The sequence below is a fragment of the Phycodurus eques genome, chromosome 17 (genome assembly GCF_024500275.1).
Source record: "Phycodurus eques isolate BA_2022a chromosome 17, UOR_Pequ_1.1, whole genome shotgun sequence".
Classification (NCBI taxonomy): Eukaryota; Metazoa; Chordata; class Actinopteri; order Syngnathiformes; family Syngnathidae; genus Phycodurus; species Phycodurus eques.
This window is the reverse complement of record NC_084541.1, coordinates 8,044,546-8,069,623: the sequence shown is the minus strand read 5'-3', so window position 1 is coordinate 8,069,623 and position 25,078 is coordinate 8,044,546. Positions and strand designations below refer to the sequence as shown.

The 25,078-nt window shown below is 40.8% G+C and overlaps 1 protein-coding gene across 4 annotated transcripts in view; it reads left to right on the top strand.

Moving 5' to 3' along the window:
- Positions 1-707: 707 nt before the first annotated feature.
- The window catches only part of LOC133416000 (serine/threonine-protein kinase PAK 3), a 30,912-nt gene continuing 6,541 nt past the window's right edge, over positions 708-25,078 (top strand). Inside the window, exons 1-15 of one of the 4 annotated variants that reach the window (XM_061702601.1) lie at positions 708-892; positions 13,301-13,494; positions 13,610-13,710; positions 15,663-15,816; positions 15,945-15,982; positions 17,646-17,708; positions 18,787-18,945; positions 19,049-19,223; positions 20,172-20,235; positions 20,882-20,930; positions 21,384-21,496; positions 21,914-22,031; positions 23,984-24,083; positions 24,175-24,371; positions 24,462-24,599. In XM_061702601.1, coding sequence (XP_061558585.1) covers positions 13,323-13,494; positions 13,610-13,710; positions 15,663-15,816; positions 15,945-15,982; positions 17,646-17,708; positions 18,787-18,945; positions 19,049-19,223; positions 20,172-20,235; positions 20,882-20,930; positions 21,384-21,496; positions 21,914-22,031; positions 23,984-24,083; positions 24,175-24,371; positions 24,462-24,599 — 1,641 coding nt within the window. In that variant the 5' untranslated portion in view covers positions 708-892; positions 13,301-13,322. Of the gene's footprint in view, positions 893-13,300; positions 13,495-13,609; positions 13,711-15,662; positions 15,817-15,944; positions 15,983-17,645; positions 17,709-18,783; positions 18,946-19,048; positions 19,224-20,171; positions 20,236-20,881; positions 20,931-21,383; positions 21,497-21,913; positions 22,032-23,983; positions 24,084-24,174; positions 24,372-24,461; positions 24,600-25,078 lie in introns of all 4 variants that reach the window. The other 3 variants (XM_061702600.1, XM_061702603.1, XM_061702602.1) reach the window with 3 other exon arrangements.

The window sequence follows — 25,078 nt, the reverse complement described above, 5'->3', positions numbered from 1 at the left end:
TGCTTGCCAGATTATACTTCTTCCTCCATATATTTAAGACTTCTTAAGACAAAATGCACAAACGTTGGCTGAGTTTTTCATGATGAATACAATAACCGTGAAATATTTGCAGTGATAATTAGGAAAGGTGTGGTATATTTTTCATTGTGTTGTTTTTCAAATCATATCAGGTTCTCCATTTGAATCATCACTGTCAACTGAACAGCCATGTTGCTCTCCAACAAGGAGTGTCGACAATACAGGCGTTGTCAGGACAACCAGCCAGGCTCCACAGGGCCTTGGTGAGGCTTCCTCCTTGAGCTAGATGCTAGCCATAAGACTGAGCAGATGCTCTGCTCTTCAGCCAATCACAGGTGAGGTAGACCAAAAGGATGACATCATAGGCAAATTTAGGCAAATATAGGCAGGTTTTTGGTTGTCATGTCTGCCTGCCTCTGAATCCTTAACTGCCTTTCCATGTTAAATCTATAACTTTCTGATTTGCCATTTTGTACAAATCAAAAAAATATAAAGTAAATCATAAATTAACTAAATCATCATGTGCAACTATGTCCAAACAGAGAGAATGTGTGTCTGTCAAACAGAAAACCAACAGTGTCTTATCTCTGCTGGCTCCTCCTCCGGACCTGCTGCTCTCATTAATATTCATCCACTCGACCAATGGGCAAAGCAGGGCGGATGACGTCACGAGCTAGGGAACAGTGAGCAGCCAGTGAAGCATCCAGCCAGCCTTCCGAACAAGCCTGCTTTTAGGGTCAGGAACTGGTCTGACAAGAGAATGGAAATCCTGCCGTAAACTGTCACTGGGACCAGGACAGAAGACGATGATTCCACCACAGGTGATGGCTCATGGGCGAAACACGGACCGAGAGAATGTGAAGACATAGTTCAGGTAATTCCGCCCCTGTGTTTGCAATATGGTGATGTAAAGAGAGGGGGAAGCAGAGGAGGCAGGAGAGGCGAGGACGGGAGGGGGAGACTGTGGCTGTGTATGTCGGGGTGCTTTGTAGCTCATTTTACCCGTCTTCCACTGTGCAATGGGCCCTGCTAAGGAAGCAGCTGTTTGAGCTGCAGTCTGTTCGAGTGGGACTTGGTGACTGCATTCATTAAAATGGGCTTTACGTGTTCTTTCTTTTTATCCCATCCTATATTTGCGACCCCACCTCCACTCCCCTGCATCTCATCAACTCTGTATGGAGTGCATGCACCCCCTCGCAAATTAGTGATGGGGAGGTGTTTCTAATCAATAGTGGCGTTTGTGTAGGCCTTCAGCAGCTGCAGTTGCAACACCAGAACCCCAAAATATAAAGAAGCCTTGCTATTTAGGGTTTAGTCCTGAATTGGATGGATGGATGGATGGATGGGAGCTATATGTGCGGATGCTTCGTATCCTTACGGATTTTCTTTTGTTACCTCTGCGGTGTGTTCCTTGAGGCCTCCCTACAAAGGATGATGTAGGAGGAAAACTGTCTTTTTTGGGGTCAATAAACATATACAACGCTTGGACGTGCTTCCGTCTCCTGGCTTTGACATCGACGTGTGGAGCAGTTTCATGGCGGCTCCACTGACAAGCAGATATACAACATCTGGTCACCTGACTTCTTTGGGGATGGGAGCGGGGGCGGGGGCCGGTCCTGAGAGAGCCAAGCCGCTATTCCTCGGATTCATCCACAGCCCATCGCTGGACAGATGAATGTGCTTCTCCACCATCACCTCCACTCATTTTAGTCACGGCGTGCAAGTGATCAAATGTGAGAGATCCATATCTGTGGGCATCCATCCCTGAGATTTGTGAGGTGCAAGGCCTGATGGGAAACCTGTTGTCTGGCTGTCATGCGAATGGGAGATTTTAGGGAGTCAACTCAGTGATGGAGGGGAGGGTGTGATGATAGCAAGGGGAATGGGGGGATGGGTTGAAGGTGTTACTCCCTGCGAACACTCGGCCTGCTATACACTGATATTCAGTAGATGCCTCTATTTCCACATCTAACAACATAACTATATGCACACATTATTTCATTGCCCTCATATTTATTTACAAACCCTAATTCCAATGAAGTTGGGACATAGTGTTAAAAACAGAATACAATGATTTCCAAATCATTTTCAGTCAACAGTATATTAAATTAATTACATTACAAAGCAAGACAAGATATTTAATATTCAAACTGATGAACGTTATTGTATCCATCCATCCATCCATTTTCTGAGCCACTTCTCCTCACAAGGGTTGCGGGCGCGCTGGAGCCTATCCCAGCTATCATCGGGCAGGAGGCGGGGTACACCCTGAACTGGTTGCCAGCCAATTGCAGGGCACATACAAACAAACAACCATTCGCACTCACATTCACACCTACGGGCAATTTAGAGTTCCCAATTCATGCATGTTTTTGGGATGTGGGAGGAAACCGGAGTGCCCGGAGAAAACCCACGCAGGCACGGGGAGAACAATGCAAACTCCACACAGGCGGGGCCGGGAATTGAACCCCGGTCCTCAGAACTGTGAGTCTGAAGCTCTAACCAGTCGACCACCGTGCCGCCCGTTATTGTATTATTTTGCAAATATTCTCTCATTTTGAATTTGATGTCTGCAACACATTCCAAAAAAGATGGGACAGGGGCAACAAAAAACTGGGAAATTTGAGGAAGGCTTCAAAAAACACCTGTTTGAAACATTCCACAGGTAAACATATTAATTGGAAACAGTTGAGTGCCATGAGTGGGTGCAAAGGACCATCCCCAAAAGGCTCAGTTGTTCAAAAAAAAGGATGGGGCGAGATTCACCACTTTGTGAACAACTGCATGAACAAATAGTCCACCAGTTTAAAAACAACACTTCTCAACATACAATTGCAAGGAATTTAGGGATGTCATAATCTACGGTCCATAATATCATCAAAAGATTCAGGGAATCTGGATAAGTCTCTGCACGGAAGCGGCCGGGCCGAAAAACCAAGATTGAATGCCCGTAACCTTCAATCCCTCTGGCGGCACTGCATTAAAAGCCAGAATCATTGTGTAAAGGATATTGCTGCATGGGCTCAGGACCACTTCAGAAAACCATTGCCAGTTAACAGACTTCGTCGCTACATTTACAAATGCACATTAAAACTCCACCATGCAAAGCGAAAGCCATATATCAACAACACCCAGAAACCCCGCTGGCCTCTCTCAGTCCAAGCTCATCTGAGATGGACTGACACAAAGTGGAAAAGTGTGCTGTGGTTTGATGACTCCACATTTCAAAAATTGTTTTTGGAAATCATGGACCAAAGAGGAAAAGGACCATCCAAATTGTTATCAGCGCAAAGTTCAAGAGCCAGCATCTGTGATGGTATGTGGATGTGTTAATGCCCATGGCATGGGTAACATGCACATCTGTGAAGTCACCATTAATGCTGAAAGGTACAGGTTTTGGAGCAATATATGCTGCCATCCAAGCTATCAAGTCTTTTTCAGGAACATCTCTGCTTATTTCAGCAAGATAATGCCAAGCCACATTCTGCACATGTTACAACAGTGTTGCTTTGTAGTAAAAGAGTGCAAGTACTACACTACCATGACAGCTGTCTAGACCTGTCTCCCATTGAAAATGTGTGGCACATTATGAAGCGCAAAATATGACAAGAGAGAGCCCGGATGGTTGAGCAACTGAAGTTGTACATCAAGCAAGAATGGAAAAGAATTCCTCCTCCAAAGCCTCGACAGTTAGTGTCCTCAGTTCTCACAAGCTTATTAAGTGTTGTTAAAAGGAAAAGTGACGTAACCGAGTGGTAAACATGCCCCAGTCCCAGCTTTTAAGGAATGTGTTGCAGGCATCAAATTCAAAATGAGTGAATATTTGCAAGAAAATAAAAAAATAAATAAAATAATTCAATAAAGTTTATCAGTTTGAACATTCAATATCTTTTCTCTGTAGTGTGTTCATTTGAATATAGGTTAAAAAGGATTTGCAAATCACTGTGTTGTGTTTTTTATTTATGTTTTAAACAACGTCCTAAGTTTATTGGAATTGGGGTTTGTAAAAGGAAATATTTAGTTGCCATACCACATTGTCCCAATCTAAAGTGAGGCCTACTGAGCCACTGCATTAATGGACACAGTTGTAATCTCCACTATATTCTTTACTGTAGATGTATAAGAATCCTCTTCCCTCTTCGTTGTGCTCCTCAACCCTCATAAACTCCTCACACCTTCTCCTTCAAGCAGCACAGAAGCAGAGAAGCATCTTTCTGAGATCTGTCTGCCCATCACCCAGAATTCACATTGGTTCGGTCTGTCTCTATGGTCTCTGAATGTTACATGCAACTCATGAAAATTTCATAGCTGAAAACAAGTAGGCAAAAGGTAACATGGCCGATTCCTACAACGCTCATGCTCACGCTATTCAGCATTACTGGAAAGATCTGTAAAACTGCACCGTCTACTGTACTGTTTGTATAGTAAACAAATGTAAACACACGGGCGAGCGGGAACAAACACAAGTTGTGACGCTTGTCTGTCATTTTAATCATTATCTTCGCGATGCTAAACAATTCACGAAACTTACAGATTAGGATAAATGTGTGGATTTGTTTACACTTTTGGGTCCATTCCAAATGTTCATTCTTAATGATTCGTACAAGATGAAGCTTTTTGAAAAAAATGCAGGAAGTGGGTTTTCAAGAAGGTTTACAATTTGGTGGTGACCCAAATTAGGATTGTTTGACCTTGGCAGATGTTTGCTGTCCACTGAGTGCTGCCATTAAACAGCATAAAATAAAATACTGGATGATTTTACGCTGGCCTATTTTTCCTCACGTTTGCAGTTCTTGGGCCTCCTTATGTTTTCCATTATGGCAAATGTAACCCAACACACGCAGCCTCTCTTACCTCGCCTCGACTAACAAAAGCAGCAGAACATCGTCTTGGCCTGCAGCCCACTTAAAGTGGACTCTCTGAAATATGATACACGTACAAGGAGGCCTCCATCTGTTGGAGTCGGGGTGAAAGTTGCTGCTGGATAGCGTGCTGTTCAGTAAAGTCACCGTTAAGGTCTCCCGTGTCTTCTAATAATGCAGAAGTTATGTGCCGTGTGTGTTTGTTTTAGGGTCTAACTGACTCCAGTAGTGTATTGTTGTAGGTGTGTCAGGGCTGCAGTGTGTGTATGTCATGGATTAGCATGTAGGATTGGAAGCCATCTGGCCATTTTGTTCACGTTGGGGAGGGGGAGTAAGTGCGAGAGATACATGGAGGGAGACACTCACACACTGACACATTGACACAACTTCAGTTGTAATCTCCCTACTTGATGTCTGTTGCTTCTTACAATGCAGTTGCTTGTCTGTGTGCATCAATGTGTTAGTTTGTTTGTCTGAGCGTCCGCAATAGTCCCTTCTTCGTTCCGATGCATCAACCTCCAGCTGTAAATTTTACTTTAAGGGCACTTCAGAGGGTTTGCGTCATAGGGTTCAATATTCTAGAAAGTCAGAGACGCTAGTACGCTACACCCTTTACTGTAAGATGGCTCAGAGGATGAAGATGGACGGCGACTTGCTGAATATAAGGATGAAATGTTGCAGAGTAGGAAGAGGTTTAAGAGATTAGCAAGTTTCACTGGGTCAGGCATTTGTGGAGGGGTTGGCTGAACTTGAATGTCTCACGTTAAAGATGCCAGAGAATCTAAGATGTTAAGGGAATTCAGCGGAAGACTGCAAACGCCCTCACATGGATTTACATTTGGGTTTCCTCAATGTTGTAAACTCTCATTTTGGCCCTCTTTTGACAGCACTGGATTTCATTTACAGTGGTTGAGAGCTGCACACGCTGCATGCTCCAGCTGCAGTGTTTAACTGCTCTTATTTTACGAAAAGCTGTTACAGCGAGCGCATATTTCAAGCTCTGTGAATGCAGGTGAAAGGGAAGATTGCACACTGTTGCTTTGCCTCCAAAGAGGTCTGTTTATTTTCTCAGCTGTAAGGAGGTGCAACTATTCTGTACGGTTTCTGCTAATGTACTTGCTCAAAAGCGAATATGACGCTCATATTCAAACTGTTTTATATGCAGTGTAGTTGGGGAATGTGAACTTGAGAGTAGTAGAAAAATAGATTCAGCAAAAATGTTTAATTTGATTCAATTTAGTAATCATTGTACACACACCAGCTACATTTGGTGCAGTTGCAAAATTTACTGGAATTCAATGCAAGAGTTAGAGGGTTAAGGTATAGAGGGTTAACATCTTGGCAGGTCCAGAACCAGAGCCAGATTAATGTGATCGGTGTCTACCTCAAAACGGACACAACGAATTTACCTTATTTATGCAGAAATGCTAAATATTTTTTATATTCTTAATGATTGTGATTTTTTTTTTTTTAAATAGTCATTTAGCCCAGCAGCATACATGTAGCTCTAGGCATCAGTTCATCCATTTATCTGGCCCAGAATGCAGTTCCTCCTTTAATACATGACAATTCTAAATCAAAATAAATTCAATTGAAATAAATAATGTGTATAAAAACGATAACAATAATACAAATACATTACCAAATACATCATATTTGAATTTTAAGTGTGCTTAAAAATAGAAGTAGACCAGCTTCTTCTAAGTTGAGATATATAGTAGGGAGCTCTTTTCAAACTGTAAAACGTCAAAATAAAAGACTAATCATGGAGATATGGTTTCAGTAACCTCTCTCTAAGCAGGAATTGCTTTTTCTTCAAAAAAGACACGTTGCCTTGTAAATGCGCTTAAAATGCTTTCAGGATTCTACAGATGTTGTCCACTTGACAGATAAAGCATTTATTTTGGTTTGGGCTATACTAGAGGTTACCTGAGAAAGTAGACTTTTTCACATTAATACTTTTATTCCATCGCAATCTCCTCCTCATAATCTATACAGCAGAATTGTCAGCTATGACTATTTGATTTGTTTCACACTTTTAATTTTCTATTTGCGCTGACGACATGCCATCAATGAAAAAGAGAACAGAAAATATAGTTGCTGCACAAACCCATTAAAATGATCTTTTTATTAAAATGTCAGGTTTAACGTGTGCCTTTGGGTGTGCGCTGGCTCCTGCATGTGCGACTACGAAAAAGCGACACGGAGCTAAATATTAAATGGCAGACAGTCTGGGCTCTCACGTCTCCCCAGCAGGGGGCTTTAGGGAAGGTGAGGGTTTGGTGGTGAATAAATTAGTCTGCAGGGTGGACTAACCAGTTCTCTCAGTTTGTTTAATAAGGGAAATGTTATCCCTCAACCGTTTGAGCCGATCAACTGAATCCTTAAACACTTAGCCTGATCAAATGAGATCTTGAAATCAAACACTTACAAACGCCATTGTTGATCAATATGAATGCAAATTGAGCAGCCAAAACTACAACTAAAAGATAAAAATAAAGGCCACCTGTATGTACTGTGTAAGTAATTATTGGTTTATAAATTATTTTGAGGCGATCTAGGAAAAGGCCACAATTAGGTAAAACAAGATCAGGCAGTGACATCTGGCTCGTGGCTAATAATAGCTCCCTGCTAACTGATTAGAGATGTTTGCACACTGTGCGGCATACAAACGAGCGGCTGGGAGATAAACGTGCTACTTGCTACAGGTTTGTCTTTGCAAAGAAGAATCTCCCTTCAATAAATATGTGAAAAGAGAATTCTTCAAAACTGCAGGTTGTCAGGGGTCAGGCTGAATGGACATTTAAAGTAGAAGACGTGCATGCGGTCTTTGAATACATTCAGCTTTGCTATTGATATTGTGTAATCATGCTCCAGTTGGCATATTATGAATGAATATAGGCTTTTTATGTCAGCACAATTAAGATGTTAGCTTTCTCCAAGGCGTGGACAACATCGGCTAAAAATAGACATTCAAGGAGAGGTTTAAAATTAAATCAAGAAATTATAATTCTATTGGAATTAAATAATCACCATAATAATGACTAATAGACTTTCATATATTTGATCCTATCCTGAGGTTAATACAATTTCAAAAGTTGAACATAATTCATATTGTTTTGGTCAAATTAAGGTTTGTTCGGATAAAAGAAAACACCAATCCATTCCAAGGTCAAACTGTTGCAATCATAAAACCTTTATTAACTGTACAGGTAATGTTTAAAAAACATTTTCTAATAACTTTAATTCAATATAGAGGAAAACATCATAACAGAAGGACTTATTTAACATTTGCTTGATCAAATTCTGCAACCAAACGGTAACAAACTGAGTGATCTAAAGCAAAATATATCATTATTTCCATAATTTCTGTACTGCCTTTTATTTTTTAGTTGTCATATGACAAGCAATAATAAACCGTAGTGCAATATATCATTTGCTTATTCATGGAACAACCAATAGATGCCCACATGCAAGTACCGGTAATCTGCATCGTTCAAAAAGGCAAGAGAGTGTCTCCCGACTATGGCCACGAAGCACCGGGCCTACACCAGAGCCCCTCTCCTCAACCCCCCACCCATCTTCGGTGAGGCCATTACTGGGCTGCCATGGATTCAAGATTAGAGGCTCTTCCTGTGTTAGCAGTTCAAATTCAGCATAATGTTTGAAAGGCCCACTCCTCGTGGTGAGATTAATATTTCATGAGAGGGAAATGTGAAAACATCCCCTGTAATATATCCGTCTGAGTGTCAAAGTGTCAGGGTTGTTTTTAAATACATTCCTTCCGATACCACATTTATCATAGGATACTGACACAATTATTGTCATGATTTCCATTTAATCGCTTATGTTGTTTTCTGTAATTTACTTTAAAGACGGATATATAAAAGTGGTGAGGCAAAATGTAGGCTTTGAAACTCTTTAGAGGTATTTTGTTTTAAGGCTAAGACATGCTTATTTCGAAGACAGTGCAACTCACCTGTCAGTTTACATTGTAAATAGTTATTTTTTATGCGAGGGACAAATCATGGATGTCTGGGTAACGTTTGACTATTCAGCAAAGCTGCAGCAGCCATCAGGTAATTAGCAAGAAAACTACTAAGGAGCAGAGTAAAAAATTTGTGATGAATACGATCGTAATGTTATAATCCAGTGATCATAATCAGGTGTGTGTTATTTGCGTAGTTTTTCTTTCCCTACGGTCCTGTGATTGGTGCTGTTGTTTCCTAAATGTACCGTATGTCTCCGAACTTAAGTGGTTTTAAAGATGCGTTTTACTTAAATACGCAAATAAATGTCAAATCTTTAATGAGCGACCGTTTAGTAGTGGCTGCTGCAGTGTTGTTTAAAAGAACATAAGATAATTTATCAGTGACATTGCCACCACTTTTTCCATAGGCATCCAAACAGATCTTGCTGTCCTCAGAGAGAAGTGCTCTGTATCTTTGAAGAATTAGAAAAAATGTATTGGAAGTGGCGGCACGGTCGGCGACTGGTTAGCGCGTCAGCCTCACAGTTCTGAGGACTGGGGTTCAATCCCCGGCCCCGCCTGTGTGGAGTTTGTATGTTCTCTCCGTGCCTGCGTGGGTTTTCTCCGGGCACTCCGGTTTCCTCCCACATCCCAAAAACATGCATGAATTGGAGACTAAATTGCCCGTAGGTGTGAATGCGAGTGCGAATGGTTGTTTGTTTGTATGTGCCCTGCGATTGGCTGGCAACCAGTTCAGGGTGTACCCCGACTCCTGCCCGATGATAGCTGGGATAGGCTCCCGCGACCCTAGTGAGGAGAAGCGGCTCAGAAAATGGATGGATGGATGTATTGGAAGTAAGCTAAACATTGTTTTTTTTTATTATGATAGGGAGAGTTTCTTTTGGAATCTTCTTCTGCCCAGCCATATTAGAGAGTGTTGCCTTTTTTTTTCAATAGGTAAGTTAAAACAGTGTTGTACAGTTTAATATTGATTATTTTCCATCGTTTTGTAGCAGCTTCATAACAGTAAAGTTTGGTCAAGACAATTATTTTTTTGTGGAGCTGTTGTCTGTAGTAGGAGGGAAAGAAAAACACAATTCTATGTTGTGAACTTGTTTGTGACTGTGTTTTCATGTTTTACGTGTCACAAAGGAGGACACGAGGCGTTGTGTTTGAGGATGAAGTATAGAGTGAGAGTCATATGCATGTCAGCAGGGTTCATTACATGTTGCTGCTACTATTGATAAATTTTCCCTCTGTAATTTGTGACCAGATAGTGATCCCCCGGCGGCACGGTGGACGACTGGTTAGAGCGTCTGCCTCACAGTTCTAAGGACCCGGGTTCAATCACTGGCCCCGCCTGTGTGGAGTTTGCATGTTGCGTGGGTTTTCTCCGGGCACTCCGGTTTCCTCCCACATCCCAAAAAACATGCATGGTAGGTTAATTGACAACTCTAAATTGGCTGTAGATGTGCATGTGAGTGCGAATGGTTGTTTGTTTGTATGTGCCCTGCGATTGGCTGGCAACCAGTTCAGGGTGTACCCCGCCTCCTGCCTGATTATAGCTGGGATAGGCTCCAGCGCGCCCGCGACCCTAGTGAGGAGAAGCGGCTCAGAAAATGGTTGGATGGATGGATAGCGATCCCCCATTGATCGCATCTCAGTTGCAGCTGTCATATTAGGCAATCCAAGGTGCATGATCATTACTCACAATGATAGTCATCAGTCGCTTTAAAGACACTTCAGACCTGCATTGATAGGTGAGTCACATTTAATCGTCTGGTTTTTATCCTCCCGTTGTTGTTAGAGACACCATGCTGCTTTAGACTGTAAACACACTGTTTGTTAAACACAGACCCAACCAGAAAATGTCTTTCTAAAAATACATTAATGAGCGCAACATTTCATCTATAGTTTGCCCTTCTTGCACTTGCGTGCAACAAAGAAAATGTAATGTGAATTCTTAAAGCTCCATTTGTCAAAAATGAATACAAATTTTTTAAATATGTTTTTGTAATGCGGCACGGTGGAGACTGATTAGCACATCTACCTAGCACATCTGCCTCGCAGTTCTGAGGACCGAGGTTCAAATCCCGGCCCCGCCTGTGTGGCGTTTGCATGTTCTCCCCGTGCCTGCGTAGGTTTTCTCCGGGTACTCCGGTTTCCTCCCACATCCCAAAAACATGCAGGGTAGGTTAATTGAATACTCTAAATTGCCCGTAGGTGTGAATGTGAGTGCGAATGATTGGTACCCTGCCTCTCGCCCGAAGTTCGCTGGGATAGGCTCCAGCACGCCCGTGACCCTAGTGAGGATAAGTGGAACGGAAGATGACTGAATGAATGAATGTTTTTGTAATAAGCAGCCACATGGTAAGAAGAAAGTGTATAATTTTGAATCTCCCCCTTTGTTGCCCTTTGAAGCTTTTGCTCCAAACCTCCTGACAGACTCTCAATCAATTAATCAATCAGGGGGTTGACTAATCCCCATACTTCCCCAGAATCTTAATTCTGCATTTCCCCAAGCTATTTAGGGCAATTCTATGCTGTCTGTGCTGTGGCTCATTTCATAAATGTTCGGGTGAGTTTTATGTGGAAGACTTCGGGATGAACCAGAACATGGATTGTATGCTCCACCTTCTCGTAAATCCATAAACAACAAAGTGACCTTCAGGGTTTCTTCTTGAAACATGTCTTTGAGGCCTATTTGGTGAGTGAATTTCTCTTCATTGGAAACGTTTCTTCTTCTCCCTGGCAGCTCTCGTCAGATCCGTGATTTCCTCCCCTCCATCATCAGGACTTCTTGCCAGGTCCTATCCCTGCAGTTTTCAGTTAAGATTTGGCACCTTTTGGTGGTGAGAAAAGACTTGGTTTTTTTCAGCCTCTCCCGTCTTGGTGGCAACATGAGAATCCCTTCGTCCTAGCCATCATCGCTTTCTCTCAAAGCCATGCATACTCTAAAACTCCCTTTTCCTTGAATGTCTTTCTTTTTCACACACTGTTGATTTTCAGTTTTTTTTTTACCATTGAAACTGCAGAACCTCAGTCTGTAAGGACTTTTCTGTCAGGATTTTGGAGATAGGAAAGTTCACCTCATTCCAATAACTAGTGTGTCCATATGTTTTGACTGACCTCTGACCTTTGAATGCCATGCATCTCTTGGCTTGTCTTTTGCTTGCATTTTTGCCTTGAAGTAAATGTACATTTAAGGAGTAAGACTCCAGCATTCTCCCAATACCTTTGTCCTTATGGCGTCCCAATACATTTGCCCAGCATCAACCATATGTGTCCTTTTACTTGTTAACAAATTTGAGTGAGACATTTTTTTTACATTATGGTTCATATATCTTTGTTTTTTTATGACAATTAATAATGTTAAAAATTAGATGGCTGCACATGAACATTACTCTTTTATCAAGTTTTTTAAAATATGGCAAACGTTAAAAACATCTTTCTTTAGGTCTTTCGAGACAATTTGACACAGATTATTTCTATTGATGTTATTCCCTGTGGAAAAAGTATTTTGGTGTTCCACAGTACTGGATAACAAAATATAAATCAAAATTTTCTAAATTAGGACAAGTTCCACTTCTGTGAAAAGTGATATTTTGACATGAATACCAACATTTCTTATCAACAGGAAAGAGAGCACAGAGCCCTTGTCATAGTAATGGAGTTAATAAATATCTGGTTGTATCATTTCTTGTGGGAAGATGAAGAATACAACCTAACCATCCATTTTGTCCTGTGCCATTTAAAATAGTTTTAGGTCACCATGAAGGCACATGTGTGTGATATGCAGGATTCGGAGTGTACGCTGTGTCAGAAAGAGCTCAGGGATGGCTTTTGTTTGTTAATGTAGGTCTCCATGAAGGGGGCAGCCTGGCTGGCCCGCTTTCCTGGGAGAGTCGCGCTGCACATCACATGACGGGCTTGGCCTCAGGGCGAGGCAGTGAAGGAGTCTAACATGCTAGTGGGATGGGCGGGTGGAAGACGAATACGCGTGTGTTGAAAATCTTAATTTAGTACAGGTTGTCAGATGTGAGCTATTTCAATTAACTTTGTGGGTGCATCAAGCCAATGGTGCTTTAACCAGGTTCCTGCTGTTTGAATGCGAAAATAGGTCAAAGCTCAGACCACTTTGCACCATCTGTATGCGGTGTGATCTGTCTGATGTGACAGTCACATTACCCCAATTCTGCTGCCTCAGAAAGCAGCTGACCAGAAAAGGAACTGTGTACATACATCACTACCCTGACTGGACCTTTAGCACCATTTTGTGTGTAACATCACAGGAAACGGGAAGTGCTGATGGTCAGTTTCCACACTTTCTTTCCCCTAATCTAAATTTTACAGAGTATAATTCTACGTACATACAATGTACACAATGTTTTACTGTATGTTGGTGACTTCATTGTCATACTGCTGAAACCTCACTCTTTCTCTTTTCTAGGACATTGTGAGTGCTATTAAAGATGTCTGATAGTGTCGATATTGAAGAGAAACCACCAGCCCCTCCCTTGAGAATGAACAGTAGTTCCAGAGACTCTTCATCAGTGAATCCCGCCTCTAAACCACTTCCAATGGCGCCTGAAGAGAAAATCAAGAAAGTGCGCCTGCGCTCCATCTTCCCTGGAGGAGATAAGAGTGAGTACCCTTCGCCCCATGTCACCTTCGCGGTCAGCCCCGTTTTGATTAACTTCTACTACACATTTACTTTGTGTACCATTCGAAATCAGGTTGTGTTCATGATTTTGTTTAGCAAACAAGAAGAAGGAGAAGGAGCGTCCCGAGATATCGCTTCCTTCCGACTTTGAACACACCATCCATGTGGGCTTTGATGCAGTAACAGGAGAATTTACAGTGAGTGTCGATTTCACCCAATAGAACAGCAAGAGATCACCCATCTGGCAGCATTCATTATGAAACATCAAGTTTTCATAAGGATGTGACTATAGGTCCACTGTTGAAAGATTTCCATTTCTGGCAGTCTGTTGTGACCCTAATTTGAATATTGTTTTATTTATTTTTTTACTTTTTTGTATGAAAATTATTTTTTCAACCTGGTATTTATGATGAGTATGTAGGTGATTCCCATTAATGTTTTTGTGTAAATCCACCAATTCCTCATAACTACAAATATTTGTAAAATTGCTTTTATTTTATTCATTGTGTATGTGAGAATGAGAACCATATGATGATGATGATGATGATAATAATAATAATAATATGTACAAATGTTACCTGATTCGAACTACATCAGTGTATAAATACATATGACAAAATATGTGATTTCAAAACAAGTTTCATCTAGTTGTGGTTCAACATTAGCAGAATTTTAAATTTACTTTGAAAATCCCATTTTACATATTCAGTTGCTCATATTTATTAAACGGGGATAAAGTTTCATCCACATCTTGAATTCCCTCTGGATTTAAGGGAACAAATTGCCAAAACTGGAGTTTATTTTGCAGGTAAAAAATTTAAAAAACCTTGGCGTTATTCACTGTCATATTAGATTCAATGGACTCAAAGAGCAAAAGAATTAACAATAAAGTTTTACAGTTTTTGTCTCGGGAACCAGTTTGTTTGGTAGCATGAATTCCAAAAGCATAATTGTGCATTTTAAAAATAACAAATAAGACCTTGTTTGTTTCACAAGCTGTGACACACTGAGGGCGTCACGCTGACTTTCTGTGGTTGATTTGGACTTTGATGGTAAAAGATTAGGTCCAACTTCAGCAGTTGCTCAAAGGGATCTTGGCTACACTTGAACTGGAAAAATAAAATTGGATTTATTTTTCCAACTGAAAAATTGGATTCGTTAGACTTAAAACGAACCATGTTCTATTCACTCACAGGTGAAAAGATTTGAAAGAGGAAATTAGTGATGCTTATAATGAATCATTTCACACTATGTATTTTGTAATGTTAGAAAAAGACAATTAGGACAAATTAATACTTCACAGGTGGCACGGTGATGAAGCGGTTACCACGTCCGTCTCACAGTTCTGAGGTTGGGGGTTCGAATCAGGGCGGAGTTCTTTGGCTTCCGTCCGCCAATCCTAGTAAAGATAAGCGGTACAGATAATGGATGGAAATTAATAGTTCTCTAACATTGTCAATCAAAGTGGATCTTTTTTTATGTAGACACTGAATTTTTAATACAGCTCTTGGATTTGATCTCAGGTGTGCAGGAGTGTATGTACACCATAACATGTTGACAAACTGCCAAGTTAATAGACATCATATTTATTCTTTTTTTTTTTAACCCTTTAGTCCATCTACAGTTACCATGGTAACATAGCTAACATATAATAATGGAAGCCAATAAATATTTTGGACAAAACTATACAGTGCCATGAAAAAGTATTGGCCCCCTTCTCAAATTCTATACAAAACTATACAGTGCCATGAAAAAGTATTGGCCCCCTTCTCAAATTCTTATATTTTTGCAGAGTTTCCTCACTTTAATGTTTAAGATCATCAAACAAATGTAAATATAATATAATGTAATATAATAACATATATTTTTTCCTTAATAAATGAAATCACCATTTAAAAACAACATTTTGAGGTCACTTGGGTTGTATTTGTCTGATATTTACATTTGTTTGATGATCTTAAACATTAAAGTGGGGAAACTATGTAAAAATATATGAATTTGAGAAGGGGGCTGATGCTTTTTCATGGCACTGTAGGTCAGTCCAGTTGTGACTTCTGTTGATGTCCGAGGGTTTTCCTGAAAATACAATGTTATAATTAGTTTAAAACTCAAGAGGTTTTGAAGTTTGACCCCCTCTGCGTCTTTGTAGGGCATCCCAGAGCAATGGGCGCGCCTCCTACAGACCTCCAACATCACCAAGCTGGAGCAGAAGAAGAACCCACAGGCTGTGTTGGATGTCCTCAAGTTCTACGACTCCAAAGAGACAGTCAACAACCAGAAGTACATGAGCTTCACCTCAGGAGGTAGGGCGCACCAAAATGCTAATAATAATTTTATTTATTTTTTTTTAATTCGAAAAATAACTACAGAGAGCTTTTCTGAAAAAAATATATATATTTCTTAACAAGATCATATTTTTTTTATGTTTCAGACAAGTCAGCCCATGGTTACATAGCAGCAAACACTCTGGTGAGTCCTTGTATAATTATGGATTATCATATTTATTTATTTTTCCGTTTTGCATGCTACTTTTACTTTGGTGGCTCCCTTGCTCTGTTTGTTAGGAATGGTAACATACAGTATAGCCTGACCTTCCCTGGAGATCCGTTTCCTCTCTATGGGAAAAGGCTGTTTATTATTGTTTACATTATATGGTAGAATACTTACACTCAAAGTAAATGGAAGGAAGAATATTTTATCTTAATTTCAATAACAGTGTAAAATTCTAACAGGTAAGTTTTAACAAATTTTGTGCATTCAATTCATCTGAGTATTTATTGGAGTTACAATCAGCGCACATGCTTCCCTTTCATGGGCAAAATGTGCACATTCCACTCATGATACTTTCCCAGTAAATTCCCCGAACTTTGCAGCCATTTCAGTCAGTTTTGAACCCAAAAACCGATCCTGCTATGAGAGCGACTGCTGCTCATAGTTTATTTGTCCGATCTACTTAACTAGATTTCCAAATACAAACAATAGACGAGCTTCAGTGGAGGCTCAACTGTATCAAGGAGGACTCCCACTAGGCTGACCTCATTCCTAGCTTTGACCAGAGTAATCTATGCTTTTAAGGCCTTTCTCTGCACACACGCTCAGCCGGGTGAAGAAGTGCAATTCCGAGTCTGGCAAGGGGGGTTTCGCCGCCCCGGGCCAATCACACTGGTATCATGCAGGGCTGCTGCTTGGATAGTGCCAGCGAAGGGCCAAGCGAGGGTGGGAGTAAGCCGAAGAGGTTGCGTGTGAGAGCATATTTGAGGGCGTCTCAGACTGTTGCCTTGGTTCTATGCCCTGCAGACAGGACTCTGCTTTGAACTTGTGCCATAGATGGATCTCAGTGTATCCATCAGGCAGAACTATCAAAGAGTGGAAGTAAAGCAGATGTTTGTTTTTTGACCTAAATTAAACTTGTCTTTAGTTTTACACTTGCTGCCATTGCATGTGGTAATCGAAATTCATATTTAGCTTCTTTGCACATCCTTTCAGTTTTCAAATCACATTATAGGTTGAGAAGACACAAGCACCGAGCCTCATCTTGACCTCACCTGTATTGTCTGTGTGACTCCGTTTTAGCATTGGAGACTGTACAGTACCGATGAAACCATACTGTAACGAAAGTATGAAAGCACTGTTGACTGAAAAATGAAAGAACCTGCAGCTCCTCATAAATGTTTTATTATTCAGAAATTTGGTGATAGGAAACTATCCACAATATTTGCCATAAACACAACAAATTGGTTTTAGTGTCATCTTTGATATGTTTATTGAGGCTTAGTACACAGAGATTTATCCAATTTGAAAGGTCTATTGACTTTTGGAACACTAAATGTGCATTTGAGCTGTGAGGGACATAATGGTGACTGATAGCACACCACTATCATTTGTTTTGTAATCCCACATCTGTAAAGTCTACCTAAAGAATAGTTTTATAAATTGCAGCTTTAGGAATTTGAACATTTGTGCACAAAGATGTCCCCATTGCGTTAGCACCCCTACTGTCACGTTGGAGCCCAGATTTATGGACCCAATGTCCATCCCTCAGTACACCCCCCCCCCCCGAAGTCCACTCACTCTTCAACACTGTGTGGGTTTGTTTTGAGTAAATCCTCCCATTTTCAACCTTCACATTCAGAACCGACTGCTGTCATCTGGGCCTCCTGTCAGCCTTAGAACCTGCAGCGCATTATTTGACAAGGTAACTCCTCCATATTACTATTGCACATCTCTGCATTGGCTTTCAAGATCCAATAATTTGATCTAAATTATGCCCAGTGGCGAGTACAAAATACTTACCAGATGTTTTCTTTTCAAGGCATCATCACTCTCTGTATTGACATGGCGGCTATGGTCGACAGTACTATTTAATGATGTCAGGGGGGTATATGATATGAGCAAGGGCGCCTCTTGGTGGTGGCGGCAAGGCAGGGTGCATGAACACGGAGGGTTGTGATGACTTTAAAACTGCATGTTCTAGCTCATGTTCTTTTCCAACTTGATTGAGAACTCTCCCTTGTAACTTCATCATCATTGATCAAATACCCGCATGGCTTTAACAACAAATTAATAAATAAACACATTTTACTACTTACAAACATCCAGACTCTCATTTATGCACTGCACTGTTGACCCAATCCTTATTGGAGCAGGGCAGAGGCCTAGTAGGGTTGAACGAAGGACTGGGTCTTTCGTTCTTGTTTAATCACCAGAACTAAGCTGCACTGCTTCATTTATGCATGACAAGACTGGAAATGGATGTTTCCATTCCATAAGAGGAAAATGATCCAAGGCGAACTAACTGACTTTTGGATGTGGGGAACAAATACTCAGGGTTAAGCATAATAAATGTCTGAAGCATAGACTCTGCACTTGGAAAGGTTTATCGTGCATATGCAGGACATCCACGCAGGTCATCCATGCATTGCACTTCACTGCAATGTTGCAGCATGTTTGCTCCACTTAGCATAGTCAAATATATAACAGTGTGTATAGAAAGTGCATTCTCATTCATGGTTCTTGGCACAGAGAACCTAACCCCTTAACTCTGATAAAAATGCACCTTTTTCCTTTAGCTCTCTCTCAACCTGCTAACATTCCTGCCCGAGTAACACAACTGTGCTGCCATTTTCTTACCACGTTTGATAATATGGTACATCTCTGATTCCCAGGATTTTTTAGGTTTATAAGATGGATTCTAATAAACATCTCCTGGTTTGGGTTCCATTGGCTTGGAACTATTTGTGGTATTATACAGTACATTTTTTTCCATCCAGCAGGGTGCCAAAACATCAACGTCAGAACCCCCGATTGCTCCACCTGTGTCAGAAGAGGAGGATGAGGAAGAAGAGGAGGAGGAAGAGGAGGAAGAGGAGGAAGAGGACGACGACGACGAACTGCCCCCTGTCATAGCGCCTCGTCCCGAGCACACCAAATCTGTGTGTTTTTTTTTTTTTTTTTGTCATTTATTGAATGTCTGTGCAGTCAACGCATGCTGATTCAAACATTGCCATGACTCCATCCTTTCACATCCTCTCGTAGATCTACACGCGCTCAGTCATGGACCCGGCCAAGCCTCCCACTCCCATTAAAGAGGTTGTGACACCACCCGAGTCACAGGTCCAGCCCGACAACACTTCGAGCACAATGTATCGTCACACTGACCGCCAAAGAAAGAAGTCCAAAATGACGGATGAGGAGATTCTGGAGAGACTCAGTATGTGTCTTTATATGCATCTTTAGAAATTGCTGTCTGTCTACAGAACTTGTCCCACACACAGTTCCATCCATCCATCCATCCATTTTCTGAGCCGCTTCTCCTCACTAGGGTCGCCGGCGTGCTGGAGCCTATCCCAGCTATCGTCGGGCAGGAGGCGGGGTACACCCTGAACTGGTTGCCAGCCAATCGCAGGGCACATACAAACAAACAACCATTCACACTCACATTCACACCTACGGGCAATTTATAGTCTTCAATTAATGCATGTTTTTGGGATGTGGGAGGAAACCGGAGTGCCCGGAGAAAACCCACGCAGGCACGGGGAGAACATGCAAACTCCACACAGGTGGGGCCGCGGATTGAAGCCCGGTCCTCAGAACTGCCACACACAGTTATTTTTTATTTTTAAATTTTTTTTTCAAATGCCCTGCCGAGCATCTCAGTATATTGAAATTCTGCCTTTATAAAGACCACAATGCTCAGTTTCGGTTGACACTGCCAGCGAGGTTTAAGGTTCAAGGTGCAATCATTTCAAATTTGGTATATTAAAAACATTTTTAAAATTCCTTAGCAAAAGTCACATTAAGCTGCATAAATGTACTGTATCTTCAGGGGCATTTATTTACTCAGCTGCAGAGGGTACCAGACATGCATTTTTGAGAGTAGGCCACTATATGAGGATATACTGGAATAAGTTACAATTGCCTTCAAATTATTAAAAACCAGTGAGCGTATGAGTGATCACATTCATTCACTGACGGTGACACTGAAGTTCTACTACGAAAATGGCTTACAGTACTTTCTAAAATTAGACTTGAAGGAAAAGTGTCTCTACCATGCACTTATTTTTTTAAGCATTTATGCACACACACACACACACACACACACACACAGAAACACACAGGAACACGCGATCATTATGCATGTGTTTTGTCTCTGACTCAGGGAGTATCGTGAGTGTGGGGGATCCCAAAAAGAAGTACACACGCTTTGAGAAAATAGGACAAGGGTAAGTGTGTGTGAGTGGAGTAAACTTGGAGACTTTGTGAGTTAAGGTGAAAGCTCTTATATTACATAATTATTAGAGTGTATGATAGCAGCATACAATAGTATATATACAGTAAGTAAAGACCTCTGTTTATTATATTATTTATAGCCTCTGTTGACACCCTCCTGAAGTTTACAGCAAGATGATAAGAAAATCCAATGGGTTATACTTTTTCTTAAATGTGTTCAAAGAACCACAAATCTGTCCTTCTGCATAGTATCTACTTCCCTGGGCTCATATGTATTATTTCTTTGAATTATTATTATTTGTTTTAATTACTCATTTAAGAAGGGGACATATAATATGCCATTGTTAGCTCACATTGTGCAAGATTGTAAAAATGATATATGTCCTTTGTGTCTCCAGTCTTGAAGATTAAGTAGGAAATGTGATGTGGTGGATGTGTTGTGGATTATTGTCATGTGGCACATTCAAATTGAATTTCCCCTCAAGTATAGTCATTAAATGAAATTCAGTTAAACAATTTTTTAAAGTTCCTGTTTGTTTTGTGTTAACGATATTATAAAACTGTTTTAAAATCATTATAATTAATTTATCTTTGAAGCTTTAAACGTGCATGTTATTGATATAATTTCTTTCCCTCCAGAGCTTCTGGCACTGTGTATACCGCCATCGACATAGCAACCGGCCAAGAGGTAAGTGAAAATTATGGTTCTAATTATCCATCCATCCATTTTCCGAGCTGCTTCTCCTCACTAGGGTCGCGGGCGTGCTAGAGCCTATCCCAGCTATCATCGGGCAGAAGGCGGGGTACACCCTGAACTGGTTGCCAGCCAATCGCAGGGCACATACAAACAAACAACCATTCGCACTCACATTCACATCTACGGGCAATTTAGAGTTGTCAATTAACCTACCACGCACGTTTTTGGGATGTGGGAGCAAACCAAAGTGCCCGGAGAAAACCCACGCAGGCACGGGGAGAACATACAAACTCCACACAGGCGGGGCCGGGGATCGAACCCCGGTCCTCAGAACTGTGAGGCAGATGCTCTAACCAGTCGTCCACTGTGCCGCCGGCCCTAATTATTCAAATGGGATTAGTTAATTGTTGTGAACCATAGATTATCTTTTTTCATCCCCCTCAGGTTGCCATCAAGCAGATGAACCTGCAGCAGCAACCCAAGAAGGAGCTGATCATCAATGAGATCTTGGTGATGAGGGAAAACAAAAACTCAAATATAGTGAACTACCTGGACAGGTCAATTACTGAGTTTATAATGCCTCGCACTGATATCCATTTAATTTTATTTAGATTGCATCAGAATGTTTGACTGACTGTATTTTAGTGGGGTAGCAATTACTGGATTCTTTCGCTTCTGTTTTTGCTCCTTCATTGTTTATATGCTGGTCAGCATTATTTAAAAGCTACATTACTGTCCCCTGCTGTTGGAGAATGAAGATGACGGACAGCAATAACAAACAATACCTAAATTCCCATTTTCTTTTTCAGTGTATTTGTGTTTTAGTATTGTTTTTTAACATTTTTTATTTCATTTTTAAAATATTTATCATTACAAATTCTGACAGTCCTATCTGACTATACTGTATATCATCAAGCACACAAGACGATTTATTGCTGTTTATAGTCTGCTTACATATTGTATTATTTTTTCAGTTACTTAGTAGGGGACGAGCTCTGGGTAGTTATGGAGTATTTGGCCGGTGGCTCATTGACAGATGTCGTGACTGAGACCTGCATGGACGAGGGCCAGATTGCAGCAGTTTGCAGAGAGGTAAAATACACAGCTGAGGCCTCAGCAGCAACACCCACTCCCAAATGAGCCCCGTTGACATGACCTTCACTTTGAGATGGGAAAAATGGAAACAGATTTGAAATCAGACATCGCAAATGTTTTTCTGGATGAATAGAAAAAAATTCCCACAGATAACATTGCATAGTCATCATAGCTGGTAAGAAGATTTATTTTCTGCCATATCGGAATTGGCATCGGCCTCAAAAGAATCTGTGTCAGTCGGGCCTTATACTGTGTATCTAATAACATGACAAAAACATACAACCCCAATTCCAATGATGTTTGGACGTTGTGTTAAACATAAATAAAAACAGAATACAATGATTTGCAAATCATGTTCAACCTATATTTAATTGAATACACTATAAAGACAAGATATTTAATGTTCAAACTGTTTTTAGGAAATAATCGTTAACTTAGTATTTTATGGCTGCAACACATTCCAAAGAAGCTGGGACAGGTGGCAAAAAAGACTGAGAAAGTTGAGGAATGCTCATCAAACACCTGTTTGGAACATCCCACAGGTGAACAGGCTCATTGGGAACAGGTGGGTGCCATGATTGGGTATAAAAGGAGCTTCCCTGAATTGCTCAGTCATTCACAAGCAAAGATGGGGCGAGGTTCACCTCTTTGTGAACAAGTGCGTGAGAAAATAGTCAAACAGTTTAAGGACAATGTTCCTCAACGTACAATTGCAAGGAATTTAGGGATTTCATCATCTATAGTCCATAATATCATCAAAAGGTTCAGAGAATCTGGAGAAATCACTGCATGTAAGGGGTAAGACCGAAAACCAACATTGAGTGCCCATGACCTTTGATCCCTCAGACGGCACTGCATTAAAAACCGATATCAATGTGTAAAGGATATCACCACATGGGCTCAGGAACACTTCAGAAAACCAGTGTCAGTAAATACAGTACATCTGTGAAGGCACCATTAATGCTGAAAGGTACATACAGGTTTTGGAGAAACATGTGCTGCCATCCAAGCTGCCTGCAGTCCAGACCTGTCTCCCATTTAAAATGTGTGGCTCATTATGAAGCGTAAAATACGACAACGGAGACCCCGGACTGTTGAACAGCTGAAGCTGTACATCAAGCAAGAATGGGAAAGAATTCCACCTACAAAACTTCAACAATTAGCGTCCTCAGTTCCCAAACATTTATTGAATGTTGTTAAAAGAAAAGGTGATGTAACACAGTGGTAAACATGACCCTGTCCCACCTTTTTGTAACGTGTTGCAGCCATAAAATTCGAAGTTAAGATTATTTGCTAAAAATAATGAAGTTTATCAGTTTGAACATTAAATGTATTTGTATTGTATTCAATTAAATATAGGTTTAACATGATTTTCAAATTATTGTATTCTGTTTTATTTAAGTTTAACACAATGTCCCAACTTCATTGGAATTGGGGTTGTAAAATACATCATACTCACTGGCATGCACAATATTAAGTGTGTTTTGCTAGACAAAGTAGGCTGTAAAATGTTTTGCTCTGAACCAACCAATCACAGGATGATATAATGCTGACTTCCTTGAAGGGCACCACACTGGCCCTGTGAGGACGAATTTGAAATCTGATTTGTTAAAAAAAAAAAAACTGATTTTCTAATATACAGTACCCATCCATCCATCCATTTTCTGAGCCGCTTATCCTCACAAGGAACAACACTACTTATTTTGAAGGCCCCAGGCAGATGAGATTGACATGGCAGCACATACTAGAGGCTAAAATCTGATCCACATGTACTAGCAGTGCAGCCATGAAAGACACTACAAAATGAAGAGAATCGACTGTTGTGATTCGGGAATACATTGATAGAATTTCATGGAACAAATATTACAATTTAGGTTGTCCCGAGTGCTTTTCATTGATCCCATGCAGTTATTGAATGAACATTTAAAATGCCTTTGTATTCTCTTCAGTGTCTTCAAGCGTTGGACTTCCTACACTCCAACCAGGTGATCCACAGAGACATAAAAAGTGACAACATTCTTTTGGGGATGGATGGATCTGTCAAACTCAGTAAGTTATTTATTCAAACCTGCCAATTTGCCAAAGAAAATATATATATATTTTTTTCAATGATTGATTTTCTCTTTGCCTCCCACTACAGCCGACTTCGGCTTCTGCGCCCAGATAACTCCAGAGCAGAACAAGCGCAGCACAATGGTGGGAACGCCCTACTGGATGGCACCAGAGGTGGTGACACGTAAGGCCTACGGCCCAAAAGTGGACATCTGGTCTCTGGGAATCATGGCCATTGAAATGGTGGAGGGAGAACCTCCATATCTAAATGAGAATCCTCTCAGGGTATGGGACGGAGTGCCTGACGATGGCATTGATAAACCATGCTGGCGTTTTCTTATATGTTTCTCTGCATTCTCTCATCCATCCTTGCAGGCGTTGTACCTGATAGCCACCAATGGGACACCTGAGCTCCAGAACCCAGAGAGACTGTCGTCCGTCTTCAGAGACTTCCTCAACCGCTGCCTAGAGATGGATGTAGACCGCAGAGGTTCTGCCAAGGAGCTGCTTCAGGTAATAGCGGGCTGGAATACTAAAGTCCAGTACTAAAGTCCAGTAGATGAACTGATGAACTGAACACTGGCCACAGTTTTTAGATCCCGTTCAAATTTGTTGTCTTTTTAATAGTTGAGAGCTCAACATGGGCGAACTCACTTTACCTTTGACCGAGTTATGATATTTCATTCAAACGACAATTAATTTGAGCTGACCTTACCATACATATTGCAGTACTGTTAGGTAAGGTAATAAAAAAGTTCATAATTGCCTATAAATCCCACAAGGTGGCAGTAAAGCAGTATTTTTTTGTCTAAATAAAACTCAACTTCAACATAGTTAATTGAAACCAAGATGCCACAAGATGGCAGCAAAGTAATTATTGTAATACTTTGGTTGAATAGGTGAGTTTTTCAGTGAATAACAACGGATAGGTTCCTAAAAAAATATATAGAGATGAATTTACGAATCCCCAAGAGAAAAAATGCAGGTTCACT